A 20,278-nucleotide genomic window follows, 5' to 3' on the forward strand; every position below is an offset into this window, starting at 1 on the left:
AAAAAAAGCTTTGTCTTAAAGTTCAGGCCTTGGTCTTAAGTCAGATCACATTACATGCAAAGTTCTCGAAGAGATATGTGCTAAATGAAAAAATAATTTTTAGCCAGGCAAAAATTAACACTATTGGAAAAAGCAGAGAGCATTTCTATGAAGAACTGGGAAATACATACTTAATTTGTTGCCAATAGGTTAGGACAATTTTAGGAACTTTAACTCACCGGTGCAAATAGTTGGATCTATTGTGATTCCATTGTGTTGCAAGACAAATAGAATGAGAAAAGTTAATACATATTAAAACTACTTTTTGGACTATATAAACTATAATTTTTTATGCTGGGTGAACAAAATCAGCATATGCATGCATTTAGAAATTGACTTTTCCCCTAAGCCCAAATGAAGTCAAAATTTGACTATTGCTATAAAAATGTTTTACATAAAATCCAACTAAATTTCACACCAGTAACAGACAACTTCTTATTCAGTACACACATATTTCTTCATCTTGTATTGTAAATATCTATTTTAGATAAGATTAGGCTTAGGGGTTTAAAAGCTGCTTCGTAGTGCGATAGGGCAACCAAGAAAAAGGTTTCAAGGAATTTACCCTTTTTCAAGAAACATGTACTAGAGAGTAACATGAAAGGTAAAACTTTCTGAAGAACTACTTGGGAAAGTCATAAACCAGGAGGAATGAACACAGAAATGGTTTCTCAAATAATATTCTGTTCAGCTTAAATTGTTAACAGACACCTGTAAGTTTATTTTGAATGAAAATTCTTTTTCTGAGATAAAGTGCATCTTAATTGGAACTGACCATATGTGAATTAAAAACATTCTTTTTCCAAGATAATCAAAGTCCATCTTAAGTGGAATTGACTGTTTTTATAAGCCATGAAATCTCACAGAATAAATAAAATTTATAGTAAATTACCTGATTATATTTTGCATTTGCAATGTGCTTTGTTTCCAGCTGTCCATACTGTGGAGGTTTACAGGAAAATTCTACAAATGCCAGTAACTGGTCAAATATAGCTGGATACATTATCTGCATGTTTTCTGGTCCTACACAGATGGCCTAAAAAGCAAAATATGAACATTAGAATGCAGAAGTTCTTTACTATATACATATTTGGTTAACCCAAGAATTTTAAAGACTGTACTATTTTATGTCAGTATTATACCATCTTTTATATACTTTGAAAGATATTTAAACTATTTAAAACTATTATTGAATAAAATAAAAATAGTCTCAAAGTGTTAATCAGCTTTTAAAAATGCTTGTTAATAAAGCACAATTTATTTCTTAGCACAGAAGAAAAGGGGTAAGTACTTAAAGTCCCAGGCAGTCCTGAGGTTCTACAACTGATTTGTTCAGTAATACAGCTATCAGAATAAAAGTGCTTCACTGACCAAGATGATACTGGTTTCTACTTAAGTGATATCAGTTCACTGAAATGATAGATCATTTCTGCATCATGCCTGGTCTACCAACCTTAACAAATAATCATGTGCACTACAGTTGGGAAAATAAGTCATCTGTAAAAATTTGTTTTAAAAAATTACATATTAAATTTAACAGGCTAAATATTCAATGTCTAATTCCTCTGAATAAATCTGACTTAAAACAAGAAAATATTTTAATACAAATTAATAACATATCATTTTAATGAATACTAGCTAGTTTCTCTAATTATATTACTTCAAATAATTAAACAGAAAGAATAAAATGTATATCCTGATACTGTAGATTATGACTTCAAATATGCTAAAAATATTTAAATATTTATTGGCAATATTTATGGAGTATTTAAAATACCATTGTGCTGTACAAAATAAAAAACATAATCACTGTACACTTAAAAGGGTATTTTGAGTGTACCCTCAAAACACTAAACTAAAATTTAAAGTTTTATTTATTTAGCTTTATTTTTTTACTTTTTACTGGGTATATTTTACTCAGGGCCTTACACATGCTAGAAAAGCATTTAAAAATTTTAAGAAAAAACTTTAAAAAATATTTTTTATACAATCTGTGGCTTTTTAAATTTTTTTAATTTGTTCTAATCAGTTATACATGACAGCAGAATGCTCTTTGATTCACTGTACACAAACAGCACAATTTTTCACTTCTCTGGTTGTACAAGAAGTAGGGGCACAACATTTGTGCAATCATACACGTACCTAGGGTAGTGATGTCTGTCTCATCCCACCATCTTTCCTACCCCCATTCCCTCTCTCCTCCCCTCCCTCACCTTTGCCCAGTCCAAAGTTTCTCCACTGTCCCATGCCCCCCCATCTATGACTTTTAAAACTTATCAGATTATTTTATCCCTGCCTCCTAGACATTTATCTATGACTAAAATTTAGATAAAACTGCACTGAGATAAAAAGCAGATAAGCAAGGGCTGTCCACACATAAGTTAGATCATCCTACAATTACAGTGTAGTAAAATACAATAAAGACATCTAATAACAACTCTCAACATTTGGTTATTTTTCTCAAAAACAGTGAATAGAGAACTTGAATAAAATTTATACATTCTAAAGAAAATTATCTTTTCTGACTGCTTCTAATAGTTCTACTTTCTTCTTTATTAACCTTTTGCTGGGATCTCAACTCTTGGAAGTAAACAAGTGGTAATTAATTATAGTGGATACTGTCACCACTCTAAGTGTTGGATGCTCTAATCGTGTAGATGCTCCAGAAAGCTAAGTATCACAATTTCTTTAGAAGTATCTTCCATGATAGTATTTTTGATTATGCATTTGATTTCCAATGGTCTTTTTTTGAAAACATACTAACAGTGGTATTGCTGACTTATTAATCAATTCTAGGACTATGAAATGCAAAATATGAAAGCCCCCTTTCCTTTTGGGGAACAAATTTCATCCAAGAAAAATTTTTATTGGCTTTTCTTCAGTATTCTGAAGTTTATCAGAAAAATATACAGGATGAACCTAAAAACAAATTTTAGTAAAGAGATGAAAATTGATAATCTGGGCAATATTTCTTATTAGTCCTTGAAAGCCATATACATAAAAACAAGAAAAGAAATAGTTTAAGGTTTTGCTTAGTAACTCATGTACCAACACATCATCTAGTCGCAGCCTTGTACTAATGTCTTTGCCAGAGAACATGATGATAAAAATAATAAGGGCTAACATTTACTCAGTGTTTACCTTCTGTCAGGTACTGGAGCATGGGAGGAATGGATGAACTCTAGATTCAGCAGAGGGGTTGGAGGGGAAGGGAGGTGGCATGAGGTTATAAATGATGGTGGAATGTGATGACCATTATTATCCAAAGTACATGTATGAAGACACAAATTGGTGTGAATATACTTTGTATACAACCAGAGATATGAAAAATTGTGCTTTATATGTGTAATAAGAATTGTAATACAATCCGCTGTCATATAAAAATTAAAAAATGCCTTACAAATTCTACTTAAAAGGCAAAAAGTTGTAGATTTATTTTTATCTTACAAATGAGGAAGCTGAATATAAAAAGATTAAGAAACTTGCCATATATTCTGTAGAAGATAGGGGTTCATTACACAACTCCAAAGACACATTCACACACAATGTGATAGTGTCTCTGAAGTACAAGTCCAGCAGTCATACATTGTACCCAGCTACCTGACCTAAAGAAGCTTAGCAATACATAAGTCAGATGTAGTCTCCTGACATCAGAACTTATAGTACATTACATACACAAAGCAGACATTCAAATTATCAGTTCCCCCATGTATGCAAAAATAATTTAGGAAAAAATTCAATTAGCACACATAACCAAGTCAGGCTGGTCAGTAACTAGTCCTATGAGAAACAAGACTAAGATTATGAAGCACTAAATAATATAAGGGTAACTAATAATGTTGAAGAGAGTTTTTCCTTTAGGACAGAAAATTGGTTGTAATCAAGGAAATGTTTTGCTAGATAGTTCAAAGATAAAATCCCAAAGTAAATTTTGCTTGTGCAAAAATTTTCTAACACTTGTAGAAAGTATAAAATCACTTACTGAAATAAATTGTTAATTTTTCTGTTAGAAGATACTAAAATAAATTTCACATTCAAGGTTTGTGCAACATCAGGTAATTATGCAAAGAATAAAACAATGGCTAGAGTATAAATTAATAATCATATAAAAATGATATGAACTGATATAAATGAAATATAAAGCTTCCTAAATTTCAGATATATATTTTGTTTTCAAGGTATCAAAAGCTCAGAATAAACTCCTAATACTTGGATGAATGATTCCACTTGTTCTCCTATTGATAAAACAGAGTTTAAAAATTGAAATATACTTTTTTTCCTTGAAAGGTAGTTAAGGTGTTGTTTTTATCTTCTACATATATTTTAAAACCTGAATCAAACATGTCAATGAGAGATCTAGATTATAAGTATTTCTGAAAGGCCTATAACTTTATTTTCTGTTAGAAAAACTTTTTTGAGGATCAACTGAGGGTTCCCTTTATAATCAATTTATTTATTTGTCCAGTGGGGGGAGTAATTATTGATAGACTACATTTTTCCCCAATGAAAACAAAAAGTTATTTTCACTTCAAATTGTGGGAAATTAATATTTTTTTCCTCCAAACTGCAAATTGCCCCAAGTTTTATTTGTAGTCCATACAAAAGTGGGGGTGGGAATTAAGGTTTTCTAACACCACCTATGGTGGTGATGGGGAATTGGGACTGTGATAAACATAATAAGAGCTAACATTTTATTAGCTCACCATCTCTAGAACATCAGTGGTGAGCAGTGATTTGGACACATACCAACTGACTGTCCCGATAGTATCTTGGTCTGAAGAGTCTACAGTGAAACAATCAGGGGCCCATGGACTGCTGGCACAGCTTGGTGTATAGAAAATGATTAAGCTAACCCTTTCCTGGCCTCCCTCACATCTAAATGAAAAAGGTGTCGCCAATCTCAGCTGCAGGTTGCTTCCCCATCCAGATCTAGCTCAGTTGGTAGAGTGCTTGCCTAGCATGCATAAGGCCATGGTTTCAATCCCCAGCAGCAGCAGCAGCAGCAGCAGCAGCAGCAGCACCACCACCACCACCACCACCACACACACACACACACACACACACACAAAGTAATTCCCATTCTGGAGAGATGGGAGGCAGGGTAGAAATATTAAGTATTCCTCACAATTTTCTAAAATGCCAGATTTTCTTAAATTTTAATTTTCTCCACATTTGTTTCCCTGTATAATGCAACTAAGGATTAAATAGAGAACAAATTACTACTTAGCTATATTGCCTTCAGAGGCAATTAAGTGATATCATGGTTATTAGAAGTATTTTCATTATTACTATGAAAGTTTTCATCACTCTAGTTGGATAAAACAATCAATTAGGTGGGCACGGTGGCACATGCCTATAATCCCAGCGGTTTGAAAGGCTGAGACAGGAGCATTGCAAGTTCAAATCAGTCTTAGCAACTTAGCAAGACACTGTCTCTAAATAAAATATAAAAAAGGGCTGGAGATGAGGCTCAATGGCTAAGTGCCCCTTATTTCCATACTGCCTCCCCAACCCCCAAATAAGGGAGAATGGATGTAGATCAGTGCCAAATTGCCCTAGGTTAAATCCCCAGAATGTGCGAGAAACACACACAAACACACACACACACACACAACACAAACAAAAAAATTTGGTTAATTAAAAAACATGATTTTCATCATTTAACAACTGAAAATCTCTATGTGATCAGAATCTAGTTTTGTTTTTTGTTTTTGTAGTGTGGATTAAACCCAGAGTGTTTATTGAGCTGTATATCTCCAGGCTTTTTTGAGACAGGGTCTCATTAAATTGCCCAGGCTAGACTCAAACTTGTGATTCTCCTGCCTCAGTTTCTGGAGGTGCTGGGGTTTTAGGCATGCCTGCCTAGAATCTAGTTGTATTTTGCTTTTGTTAGAGTATCTTGGAATGGCAGGCTTTTCAGTTGACTGTTTATATTTGAGCTATAATCCCAACCTTCAGCTGACCCTTTATTTTGTTTAACATTATGATTCTGAATTGTGCTATCAATTTCCTTGATAATCTAAAAACACTTCTATTGTTATCTAGTTTTACTTCATAATTTGGATTTGCTCAATGATTTTGTTTTTTTTAATTTTACTGGGGAGTGAATCCAGGGACACTTAACCACTTAGCCAAATCCCTGCCCCCCCCCCTTTTTTTTTATATTTTATTTAGAGACAGGGTCTCACTGAGTTACTCAGGGCCTCTCTAAGTTGGTGAGGCTGGCTTTGAACTTATGATCCTGCTGCCTCAGCATTCTAAGCCATTGGGATTACAGGCATGCACCATTACGCCTAGCTTTTTCAATGATTTTTAGGTCTGCTTGTTTTAATGATTAGCTATTTTTGCAATAACAAAACCCAAAGCTAAAAATGTAACTTCTTAAAATTTCTGTGAGAAAAAGACTTTTATAAACTTATCCTTTATTAATGTGGATTTCTAATAAATTAGGAATTAAATTTAAGTACAAATGAAAACAATACCAAAATATAATCCCAATTCTTATTAATTTTTGAATAATAATACCATATTCTTTTGTGAAAAACTGTATTAACATATCAAAAATGCTGGTGAACTGGAATAAGAGCATGCAGGCAGCTTCTTAAAAGACTCAAAGTAGGCCTTAATTACCTTTTTGAAAATACCAGAAAGCTGTGAGTCTTTTAAGTAACTATATCTTGACAATCCTGAATTTATCCTCAAGTACACTTACACAACAATTTGATAGTCTAGAATTTATCCTTGAAAATATATAGCAAAGTTAAAAAAAATTCATAAAACCATATTAATTACTGCTTAGTCAATAAAATCATATTACCTTTTGGAGAACATCTAAAGCTGTAAGTACAGCTTCCTGTAAACTTGTCAGAACTGCTTCAGTATAAGATGGAAGAATAAAAGGAGATGCATCTGAACTTATTGGAACTGAAACAGCACTGTGTAATATGACTCCCAACTTTTGCAAGTCATCCATGTTAAAACCAGTTTTTATGTGTTGGTAAAGTGCTGGAAATATCTGAATTAAAGCTGTAAGAAAGGGTTGGCTGGGAATAAAAGTTAGTTTATCAAAAGTAATAGGAGGCTTAGTGCTTTCAGATCCAATTCTATACCAAGTATTCCACGCAGCCCACCAGAGATTCAAGTCTTCAAGCTCATCAGTAACTATGGGTGGCTCAGAGTTACTATATCTTCCAAGTCTTTCTCCAATAGAATCTGTTCTTATGAATGGCCGGCTTAAACCAGGGCCTGAGATAGGCCCAATAAGGACAGGCACAGGTACATTAACTACAGGTGAAGTCTCAGGCTTATCTGAGTCTCTGACAGGGGACACAATCTGTAAAATTTCCTGGAAGCTTTTCAGAGCAGCCAGAGACACTTCATTGTTTTTGCTGAGTGCTGCTGACTGTATATGGTCAAGAAGAACATCCCAAGCTCTTGAAAAATCTCCTATATTAAGAAGAGAAAGAAATTCAATTAGCATAAAAGTAATCAAATTTTCTCTTATTATTAGACTCTTTAAAATAATTTTGCTTCATTTTTTTCCAAGAATCACACAGAACTAAAAAAATATATAATTAGGTACTAACAACGTGAATTAAAATCATCAGAACCCAGAAATCCAGCAATAAATTTGTTTTTCAGATACAGGAACAAAAAACACCAAGATGACAGTAGGAATATCAAATAATTTCTTGGTTTTAAAAATAAAATGTGTATGTATACATGTTTATACTATTTCCTAGAACTATTAGTATAGTTTATACTATTTCTATTAGTATAGTTTATACTATTTCCTATTTTCAGCAGAACATGGGTTGAATGGTAGTTGTTAGTTTCCACTAATCAGCTCAATATTCCTTGACTCCTGTGACAAATTAACTACATTAATAATGAAGCACTCTATGACCTGGTGCAGTCTGTTCCCATGAGGCTCAAAAGAAAAAAAAAATCCTGTAGCAATGAAGTGCAATGATTTTATTCATAAAATAATTATCCAGATTTTTTTCAAGATGGCAGAATAGAGGAGGTCGTTTCCTGGCTGCTCTGTGGAGTGAACCAAGAAAGCAGACAGGCAGCTTCTCATTAAGGTGAGTAAACACAAAGGGGGGGGGGTATACTTTAATGGAATTTAATATTGGACATTCAAAGATCAGGGACTCAGGAGATTGGATATAATAAAATAAGGAAGAAATCCCCAGGGGCATAGCCATTGCCTAGGCTGGGCTAGAAGCACCAGCTAGAATGGTCCCTCTGCAAGAGATGTGGAGGGATAAGGAAATTAAAGGAAACCACATTTTTAGGAGGCCTAAGGCATGTCTGGGTACAAAGTATTTAGAGACCAAGGACAATGCCTGATTAAAATGAAAGGCATGCTACACAATATCCTTATGCAGCTATCATCTCACCTGGCTGCATGCGGAGGATAAGAAAAGAAACCATTTTGAGTCATGGAAACCATTTTGAGTCACGGCATGGAGCCAAGAGCTGAGGGATCTGATTCCTGGCAAACCCTAGTTTGGCCCAAAATACAGGCCCAGTAAACACAAAATGCATGACAGAGTGTACTTAAGTGACAAAGAGAAAATCAAACATGGAGAGAATTTTACATAGGGGACAACTAGTTGCAGAAACCCACCTGGCTCTACCTCCCCCGCTTCAATGTGACTGCATGGACAGGCTGGGAGAGACACACCTGGCTGGGAATTTGAAGAGCAGGGGCAGAAGAGAGTGAATTTGGAGACTGACCCAAGACAGGAAACATGGGGTCTGCAAGTGACACAGGGGACTAAGAATTGGCTTCTCTACCACAAAACTTGCTATTTTGAGTAGAACCCAGGGGAGATCCCTGGGGTACAGTCTTCCAGCATGTACAGACAATTACAGGGCTCTGGAGGTATGATTATTTAAAATCTCCAGACCAACTGGCATTCAGCAAAGAGCCTGGAGCCCAGCTAAGCCTAAACCCTACCTCCTAAAGTTCTGCTTGGGATTACCTCTCTCCAGGAATCCAGAGGGTGTAGCATAACACTCTACCCAAAACTGCTGAGAAGAGCAGCAAATAATCTTTTGTACTCCAACAGGAAGAGTTTTTTAACTTTTGAGATTTTTTTTTCTTTTTTCTTTTCCCTGTTTAATTGTGACATTAATGGTACATGGACATTTACACATATTCCAATCTGTTTTTTTCTCATTTCTAGCATTTTTGAAGCTATTTTATGTGGATCAGTTTTTTGAGGAGTAGGATGTTTGCTTAGCATATTTTAGCTTTGTTTTGTATTTTTTTATTTTTATTTTTTTTAAATTTTTACTTTAAGTATACATTTTTCCCTTAGCTATCCGTTTCCCTTGATTCTCTTTCTCTATTTTCCACTAAAAGCCGATCTCTATTGTTATCATTTTCACTCTTCCTTTAATCTTTCACTTCTCTCTTCTCTGCTCTTCCCTCATAATCATTACATCCTATATCAGTCTGTTGTCACCCTGTTTATCACTTGAAATTATAAACCTTTTGCAAACTTGCTATTTTTATTGTAGGTAATAACTGATCATATAATTTCTGTTTATAGTGATAATTTTCACTATAGACATAAATAACTATTATAATTATAGAACAGAAACTATTTGGTTTAATACTGCATATTGTTGTTATTATCTGTCTCCCCCTAAACAGTAAGGTACTGGAAATTTTCAGGGACACTAGGAGTCCACAGAGCTGACTGCCTCAGACCCATACTGTTAGATGGGTAGACACACAAACAATATGAAAAAGCCAGGGAACAAATGCCCCAAAGAAGCTAATATATTCCAATAACCAAATCCATTGACACCACAGGGGAAAAAATATAAGAGGAGGAGTTTAGGATGTACATAGTTAAACTGATCTGCAAAGTAAAGGACAGTACAAGGAGAGAAATCAGAGAAAATACAGGAAGTGAAGAATCACTTCAATAAAGAGAGATTCTGATAAAAACCAAGCAGAAATCCTCAAAATGAAGAAATCAATAGACCAAATTAAAAAATTCAATTGAAAGCATTACCAAAGACTAGAACACTTGGAAGAAAAAGTTTCAGCCAATGATAACAAATATATTATCTTGAAAACAAAGTTGACCATGGAGAAAAGATGTTAAGAGACCATGAACAGAACTTTCAGTAAGTACGGGATAGTCTGAAAAGACCAAATTTAAGATTTATTGGGATAGATGAAGGCTTGAAGATAAAAACGAAATAAATGCACACTCTTTTCAATGAAATAATATAAAAAAATTTCCCAAACCAAAAGAATGAAATAAAAAAATCAAATATAGGAGGCAAACAGGACCTCAAATATACAAAATTATAACAGACCCACACTAAGGCACATTATTATGAAAATGCTTAATATATACAATAAGGATAGAATTTTAAAGGCTGCCAGAGAAAAACAATATGTAAAATTTAGAGAGAAACCAATCCAGGTCTCAGCTGATCTCTCAACCCAGACCCATATATTTGGAGGTCTTGGAATAATATATACCAAGCTCTGAAAGAAAATGGATGCCAATCAAGAATACTACACCCAGCAAAATTAAGCTTCAGAATTGCTGATGAAATGAAAACCTTCCATGATAAACAAAATTTAAAAGAATTTACAACCAGAAAGCCTGCACTACGGAACATTCTCAACAAAATATTCCATGAGGACGAAAAAAAAAAAAAAGTGAAAACCAGCAAAGGGAGGAAGTACACTAAAAAAACAGTGAATCAATGGAGAAGCTAATTCAAATTAAAAACCAAAAAATAAATCAAAGTGACAGGGAATAAAAATCATATCTCAGGGCTGGGGTTGTAACTCAGTGGTAGAGCACTTGCCTAGTATGTGTGGGGCACTGTGTTTGATCTTCAGCACCATATAAAAATAAATTTTAAAAAATTAAGGTATTGTGTCCATCGAAAACAAAAAAAAATCATATCTCAATAATAACATTGAATGTACATGGCCTAAACTCATCAATCAAAAGATAGACTGGCAGAATGGATTAAAAAGCAAGACTCCACAATATCCTGTCTCCAAGAGACTCACCTCATAGGCAAAGACATCCACAGACTGAAGGTAAAAGGATAGGAAAAAAACATATCATTCTGATGGATCTCGTAAACAAGCAGGGGTTTCTATCCTCATATCAAATAAAGTGGACTTCAAGCCAAAGTTATCAGAAGGGACAAAGAAGGACATTTCATACTACTTAAGAGAATCATACATCATTAATACATAACAATCAGAAATTTTTACGCCCCAAACATCGGAGCATCTACATTCATCAAATAAACCCTTGTCAATTTCAAGAAGCAAATAGACCACCACACAATAATACTGGGTGACTTTAACACTCCTTTGTCACCATTGGATAGACCCTCTAAACAAAAACTAAATAAAAAAGCTACAGAACTAAAAAATACAATTAATATTTTAGACCTAACAGACACAGAGAATATTTTGTCCATCCAAGACTGAATACAATTTCTTCTCAGCAGCAAATGGATCCTTCTCTAAAACAGACCATATCATAGGCACAAGGCAACTCTTAGCAAATACAAAAAAATAGAAATAATACCTTGTATTTTATCACATCATAATGAACTGAAATGAGAAATCAGCGATAAAATAAAAAAAAAAAAAAGGAAGCTACTCTAACACCTGGAGATTAAATACTATGCTACTGAATGACAAATAGATAGCAGAAGAAATCAGGGATGAATTTAAAAATTCTTAGATGTAAATGACAATACCAATACAACAAATCAAAATATCTGGGACACTATGAAGGCAGTGATAAGAGGAAAGTTCAATGCACTGAGCTCATTCATAATAGAAAGTTAACAAATAAATAACCTAATATTATATCTCAAAGCCCTAGAAAAAGAACAAATCAACACCCAAAGCAGTAGAAGACAGGAAATAATTAAAATCAGAGCTGAAATCAATGAAACTGAAGCAAAAGAAACAATCCAAAACAACTCACAAAAAAAAGTTGGTTCTTTGAAAAAAATCAATAAAATTAATAAACCCTTAGATGAGCTAACAGAGAGAGAGAAAACTCAAATTACAAAAATTTGTGATGAAGAAGGAAATAATCAAAATGGACACTACTGAAACATAGATGATGACCAGAACCTGTTTTGAAAATTTATACCCTAATAAAATATATAATTTTGAAGACATGAACAAAGTATTAAAGATATATGACCTACCCAAATTGAATCAGGGAGACACAGAAAATTAAAACAGATCAATTTCAAGCAATGAAATTGAAAATGGCACCAAAACCCTACCAAGAAAGAAAAGCCCAGGACCAGAGGGATTCTCAGCCAAGTTCCACCAGACTTTCAAAGAAGAACAAACATCAAACCTCCTCAAATTATTCCATGAAATAGAAAAGCGGGAAGCCCTTTCAAACTCATTCTACGAAGCTAGGTATCACCCTGATACCAAAATCAGATAAACACATCAAGAAAAGAAAATTTCAGACCAATATCCCTGATGAACGTAGGTGCAAAAATTATTAATAAAAAACTGGCAAATTGCATACAAAAACATATTTAAAAGATAGTATACCACAATCACATGTGGTTCATCCCCGGGATGCAATGTTGGTTTAATGTATGGAAATCAATAAACATAATTCATCACATCAATAGACTTAACAACAAGAATCACATGATTATCTCAATAGATGCAAAAAAAGCATTTGATAAAATACAGCATTCATTCCTTTTCAAAACACTAGAAAAATTAGAGATAGCAGGAACATAACTCAACATTGTAAAAGCTATATATGCAAAACCTAAGGCCAACATCATTCTATTTTATTGAAAGCATTCCTTCTAAAAATTGCAACAAGACAGGGATGCCCTCTTTTACCACTTCTATTCAATATAGTCCTGGAAACTCTAGCCAGAGCAATTAGAAGAAAGAAATCAAAGGGATACAAATAGAAAAAGAAGAACTCAAACTAAATCTATTTGCTGACAACATGATTCTGTATTTAAAAGATCTGAAAAACTCTACCAGAAAACTTCTAGAACTCATAAATGAATTCAGCAAAGAAGCAGGATATAAACTGAACACCCATAAATCAACTGAGTTCCTATATATCGGTAATAAATCAACTGAAAGAGAAATTAGGAAACTATCCCATTCACAATATCCTCAAAGAAAATAAAATATTTGGGAATCAGTCTAATAAAAGAGATGGAAGTCCTCTACAATGAAAACTACAGAACACTAAAGAAAGAAATTAAAAAAGACCTCAGAATATGGAAAGATATCCCATGTTCTTGGATAGGAAGAATTAATATTGTCAAAATGGCCATACTACCAAAAGTGCATTACAGATTTAATGCAATTCCTATTAAGGTTCCTATTAAGGTTCCAATGACGTTCTTCACAGAAATGAAAAAGCAGTCATGAAATTCATTTGGAAAAATAAAAGGCCCAGAATAGCCAAAGCAATTCTCTGCAAGAAAAGTGAAGCAGGACGCATCACAATACCAGACCTTAAATTACATTACAGAGATACAGTATCAAAAATGGCACAGTATTGGCACCAAAACAGACATGAAGATAAATGGCACAGCATAGAAAACACAGAGACAAACCCAAATAATACAGTATCTCATATTAAGGCATCATACACATACATTGGAGAAAAGATATCTTCTTCAACAAAAGGTGCTGGGAAAACTGGAAATCCATATGTAATAAAATGAAGTTAGACCCCTACTCTCATCCTGTACAAAACTCAACTGTAAGTGGATCAAGGATCTAGGCATTAGACCAGAGACCCTGCCCAACTAAAAGAAAAAGTAAGCCCAAACCTGTATCATGTCAGCTTAGGAACTGAATTCCTCAATAAGACTCCTAAAGCACAAGAAGTAAAAACAAGGATCAATAAATGGGATGGAATCAAACTAAAAAGCTTCTTCACAGCACAGGAAACAATCAAGAACATGAACAAAGAGCCCACAGAATGGGAGAAAAATCCTTGCCACTTGCACCTCAGATAGAGCATTCATCTCCAGGATATTAAAAAAACCTCAAAAAACTTAACACCAGGGCTGCGGATGTGGCTCAAACAGTAGCGCGCTCGCCTAGCGTGCGTGCAGCCCGGGTTCGATCCTCAGCACCACATACCAACAAAGATGTTGTGTCTGCCGAGAACTAAGAAAAAATAAATAAATGTTAAAATTCTCTCTCTCTCTCTGTCCCCCCCCCTCTTTAAAAAAAAAAAAAAACTTAACACACACAAAAAAAATCAATAAATAGGCAAAGGAATTTAACAGTTATTTCACAGAAGAAGAAATACAAATGGTCAACAAATATATGAAAAATGTTCAACATCTCTAGCAATTAGAGAAATACAAATTAAAACTACACTGAGATTTCATCTCACTACAGTCAGAATCAAGAATACAAGTAACAATAAATGTTGACAAGGATGTGGGGGAAAAGGTACACTCATACATTGCTGGTGGGAGTGCAAATTGGTGCAACCACTCTGGAAAGCAGTATGGAGGTCATTAGGCCCATTTATCCCACTTCTCGGCATATACCCAAAGGACTTACTATAGTGACACGGCCATATTAATGTTTACAGCAGCTCAATTCACAATAGCTAAACTATGAAACCAACCTAGGTGCCCTGTAAAAGATAAATGGATAAAGAAAATGTGATATATATAAACAATGGAATATTACTCAACCAATTATGGCATCTGATGGTAAATGGATAGAACTAGAGGATACCATGCTAAGTGAAATAAGCCAATCCCCCAAAACTAAAAGCCAACTGTTCTCTTTGATTTGCTGATACTGACTCTTAATAAGGGGGAAGGAGGACTACAGTTCACCAGATTGGACAGGAGGTAATGGGGTGAAAGGATGGAGGATGGGAATGGGAAAGACAGTAGAATAAATTGGATATAACTTTCCTGTGTTCATATATGAATACACCAGTGTAACACCACATCATGTACAACCACAAGAACAGGAAGTTATACTCCATGTATGTGTGATTGTATATGTCAAAATACATTCTACTGCCGTGTATAACTAAAAAAAAAGAGAGAGAGAGAGAGGGAGTGACTGGGTTAAATGACTCTGTGTGTGTGTGTGTGTGTATGTACATAAATCATCCAAATACTTACTTTTTTAAAAAAAAAAGAAATGTTTGAGGAAGCATTCAGTAAATAGGAATGCTGAAAGTATGAAATAATAGGTACTTTTCTGCCTACTTTAGACAGTATTAAGATAAAATTTATATGAAATAAAAAACAGACATTTAAGTGAAATATTAAAGAGTTTTGACAAATTGTATCTTAAAACTATTAAATAGCTGAATGAAATACTTCTGTGTTATCATCCCAGTTACAAAATCAGATCATTACATTTGCCAACCAGAGTGGAACCTAAACTCAGATTTAAAATGTTGCGCCATTTAGGCACAGACAATACTTTTTTGTTTAAATTTAAAGTGCAAAGAATATGATTTAATTTACATGTCACCAACTTTCCAACAATAATCTAGGGCAAAGTATATAAAAAAATTTTAAAAGGTTAATTTAGAGTAATAAGTCTAAGTTTATATGAATGGTGCAAGAAAATTTTAAATGAAATAAATTATAAATAACTGAAACTTAGGAATATACTGCTGAGCATCAAAAGGAGACCTTGAGGCTATCAAAAAAGAAGAGGAACATGAAGAACTGTTGCTCAGAGAACAACAGAGAACTGAGAAGGAAAAGCTGAATCTTTCAACCCCCAGGTTGCTCATCTTCTTAGTCAAGGAGGTATCAATAAGAAGACTTGTTAGTTTTCTGATGTATCAAAAGCATCACCAGAAAATATTGACATGAGTTTTGTTCCCTTGGAACATTTGCTGTTATTAATATTTTTTAGAGACACAAACTACTCGATACCTAATTCAACCATAGACAGCACATGGTAGTCACATACAACTAGATTTTTTTGGCTGCTTTTTATTATGGGATCCAAACATGAATAAAGAACCATCTGACTTCTTTGAAAAGAATTTCAGTGATATCTGATCCTCAAAATTACTAATATCTGTGATAAAAAAGGAAATATCACAATGGACACTACAGAAATACAGAAGATAATTATTTTGAAAAATTGTACTCTTATAAAATAGAAAATATTAAAGACACTGACAAATTTCTAGAGTCATATGACTTGCCCAAACTGAATCAAGATGATATACACAATTTAAAGAGATCAATTTCAAGCAATGAAATAGAAGATGCTACCAGAAGCCTATTGACCACAAAAAGCCCAGGACTGGATGGATACACAACTGAGGTCTACAAGGCCTTTAAAGAAGAACAGCAGAACTCCTCAAATTATTTCATGAAATAGAAAAAGAGGGAACACTTCCAAATTCATTCTATGATACCAGTATTTTTCTTTTTATATAGAACACCTCAAGTTTTTCAGTGCATGCATCTTTCTAAGTATTTGCATCACTGTTGCCTTTGCATTTCCCCCTTTAATCACCATAGTGTTTTTAATATTTCCACTGAGTTTTTGCTCTCTCAAAGAATCTGTTGGCCCTTTGCATTTTGGGTCTTATAATTTGATCCAAGACATCTATGGCTGCCACAGCCCCAGGCTAGTGAAATCTCAGACAACATTTTATGAAATATAAAAGAAGTCCCTTTTCTATAAGACTAGATATAATTATATGTTATACATGCTTATGTCAAAAATATAAACTATGCCATAAAATAATAATAAAATTTCCTAGTCTTCACATTATAAGAAATTATGAAAGCCACATGAACTATGTCATATCTTCATTTTTAAAAAGCCTAAATCTATACTTATTGGTTCTTAGCTTTTACAATACAGTAAATATATTGGGCTGGGGATGTGGCTCAAGTGGTAACACACTCACCTGGCATGCGCGGGGTGCTGGGTTCGAGCCTCAGCACCACATAAAAATAAAGATATTGTGTCCATTGAAAACTAAAAACATATTTAAAAATTCTCTCTCTCTCTCTCTCTAAAAAACATAGAGATGTTAAAAGTGATGGCTATTTTTATCAAGACAAAGCAAATACACAATATTTGTACATTTCACTATTTCTAAATTTCACAATGAAAAGGAAAAAAATAAGATTTAAAAAATATATTTGAAGCCCCAAAGTGCAAGATGGAACAGATACTATAAATTATTTGCTTTTGAAAAAAGAAGTGCTTATAAAGGATTTAAAAAATAACCTTGGGGGGGCTGGGGATGTGGCCCAAGCGGTAGTGCGCTCGCCTGGCATGCGTGCGGCCCGGGTTTGATCCTCAGCACCACATACAAACAAAGATGTTGTGTCCACCGAAAACTAAAAAATAAATATTAAAGTTCGTTCTCTCTCTCTCTCTCTCTCTCTCAAAAAAAAAAAAAAAGCCTCCTGCTCCCCTTGATGGGCAGAATCACAGCCTCTGGGACAGGAATTCTCTGTGCTTCTCTTTTTAAAAAATAAATAAATAAATAACTTCGGGGCTGGGGTTGTGGCCCATTGGAAGAGTGCTTGCCTAGCATGTTTGAGGCACTGGGTTTGATCCACAGCACCATATAAAAATAAATAAATAAAGGTATTAAAAAAATGACACCATGTTTAAAAGAAGGTAGTCTTTTTTGAACTACGCATATGTGCATGTCACTACATATCTGCTCATCAATTAAAACTTGCAGTGGATTTTTTCCTTGTTTTTAGGATTCAGTTCTAACTTCTGAGCACATTTTACACAGTCTAGCCTCTCCCTACCTCTACAACCCCATTGGGAATCACACTTTTCTCTCTCTTCATTCCAAACCTTCAAACATGATAGGGTCATCGACATTCTCTCTCCTCAATTTTTCTCTTCCTATAAGCCTCTCTTCACTTCATGTCTCATTAACTCCTATTTAACCTTCAGATCTCAGGTAATATAGTGCTTTTTCAGGGAAATCTATCTAAATCTCACTGGCTAAGTCAAATACCTATTTTAAGTTCATAATGCACAACAGTCCTTGGTAGCATCTATTATTATAGTGATTTTTGCATTGCCTGATATAGTTATGGTGCCTCCCTCATTCCCAGGACAGCAAGGACAGCGTGTATTTTGCTCATCATTATATTTCTAAAGACTAGCCCCTGGTAGATACACATTAAATATTTTCTTGGCCAGCTCAGTAGCACCTGCCTATAATCCCAGAGACTCAAGAGGCTGAGGTAGGAGGATCATAAATTTGAAGTTAGCCATGGTAACTTAATGAAACCCTGTGTCAAATATAAAAAGTAAAAAGGTTGGGATGTAGCCCAGTGGTAGAGTATCCTTGGATTTAATTCCCAGAACCAAGAAAAAAAATTTTTTTCTCAATGAAATGAATGAAAATGTGCATGTGTACACACAAACACAAAGACTGCAAATTAAGATTGATTGTGCTTGGGTGGTAGTATCTATATGAGTTCTAAAAGAATCTTCTATATATTCCAAATTGCCTTTAATATAAATTACTAGTATAACCAGAAAAGAAAAGAAAAAAATATATATATACACCTAATGGTTGCAGTAAATATCTTCTGGTATTGAAAATTCTTGCTACTCCAGCCAATGTTAATACCCATGTCTCAGCCCACTGCTTCTCTGCTGTATCTCTTGAATGATGAATGAGAATATTGCCACCTCCAGATTCAATCTTTTCTTTGTCTGCAGTTGTAGAAGACTCTCGAACTCGGTCCAGTAGATTAAAGAGAACCTAAATATTTATAAAAATGTCATACAAAAAATATTGATACTTAAGTAACAGTGTAGAAAACCAGAAGTTGTATAAAAAATATTATACCTTACAGTCTTATTCTTTTTTTTTTTTTTTTTGGTAGTATTGGGGGGTGAACCCCAGAGCCTCCTGTATACGAGGCAAGCACTGTACCAACTGAGCAATATCCCCAGCCCTCTGACAGTCTTATTAATCCCCATATTAGATGAAACTGACCAATTAAAGTAACCATGTATTTTCAAGTCATATTTAAGGTCATGAAATATAAAACATTAAAATAAACTAAACAGAACATCATGTAAGACTTGTTATCAATGGGACATCCATGGAGATAATGTTAAAACAAAACAACAACAAAAACAACAAAGGTTAAGGAGAAGGTTCCCCAGGCAAAAAATATATTTATGGAAGATATCCAAATTGAGGTTACAACTGAAGCTCTAGGACTAGCTAAGGGTGCTAGAAAGAAAAAAAAGAAAGAAATCAACAAGCAAAAATTAATTATAATTTGGGGAATATTTGCACTTAGGAATAAGCACAATGAAAAACAAAATTAAAACTAAATAGAGAAATATATACATGCTGTGAAACAAAAGCTAAAAAAAGAAAATTTCAAGAAGATAATAGCATTAAATGCTAACAAAAAATAAGTAGGACTAGCACTGGGTATAGGCCAAAGGACTTGGGAAACAGAAGACCATCTATAGCCTATGAATGATTTCTGTGGTTCTCAAAGTATGGTTTTGGAACCAGCAGCATCAGCGTCACCCAGAAGTTTGACTGAAATGTGAATTTTCAGGATCCACTCCAGGTCAAAAAATCTGAAATAATGGAGGTCAATTCTAGGGTGGAGCTAGAACCTTAAACAAATCCGCTAAATGACTCTATTGCACTCTAATGTTTAAGAGACCTTACCCTGAAGTAGAATAATTTGGAAATCAAATTACAAGGAACAAGGGAATGGGGAAGTGAGGAAGAAAAAAAATCATTGCAAACTAGGCAACAAAAATATTAAAAATGAAGCTACTTAGCTGGGCCCATCTAAATGGGAGGATGAGGCAGAAGGTTTACAAGTTTGAGACCAGCACGGATAATTTAGTAAAACTCCCTGAAAACAAAACCTAAAAAGGGCTGGGAATAGCACTCAGAGAGGTAGAACATATCTGGGGAGGAAAAAAAGAAGCAGAAGCTATTTAAAAGCAAAACAAGAATTAGAATAAATGTTCATTAAAAAAAAAAGAGGGACTTTGGGCTAAGGTTGCAGTTTAGTGGTAGAACACTTCCCTAGCATGTGTGAGGCACTGGATTTGATCCTCAGTACCACAGAAAAATAAATAAATAAATAAAACTAAGGTTAAAAAAAGGAAAGAGGGACTTAAGCATGTTTGGGATCTGAGGAGGAGCCCAGGGACAGAGGTGAAACAGAA

General features: G+C 34.2%; 1 protein-coding gene across 3 annotated transcripts in view; it reads right to left on the reverse strand.

The window, feature by feature from the left end:
- Mon2 (MON2 regulator of endosome-to-Golgi trafficking) overlaps positions 1-20,278 on the reverse strand; it is a 110,344-nt gene that overhangs the window by 24,272 nt on the left and 65,794 nt on the right. For 2 of the 3 annotated variants that reach the window (XM_026392977.2, XM_077799181.1), the window contains 4 exons: positions 18,632-18,830; positions 6,857-7,485; positions 932-1,075; positions 219-236 (listed from right to left, as the gene is read on the reverse strand). In XM_026392977.2, the coding sequence (XP_026248762.1) occupies positions 219-236; positions 932-1,075; positions 6,857-7,485; positions 18,632-18,830 (990 nt within the window). The remainder of the gene's footprint in view (positions 1-218; positions 237-931; positions 1,076-6,856; positions 7,486-18,631; positions 18,831-20,278) is intronic. The other variant, XM_026392979.2, reaches the window with a different exon arrangement.

The sequence above is a fragment of the Urocitellus parryii genome, chromosome 5, assembly GCF_045843805.1.
Source record: "Urocitellus parryii isolate mUroPar1 chromosome 5, mUroPar1.hap1, whole genome shotgun sequence".
Classification (NCBI taxonomy): Eukaryota; Metazoa; Chordata; class Mammalia; order Rodentia; family Sciuridae; genus Urocitellus; species Urocitellus parryii.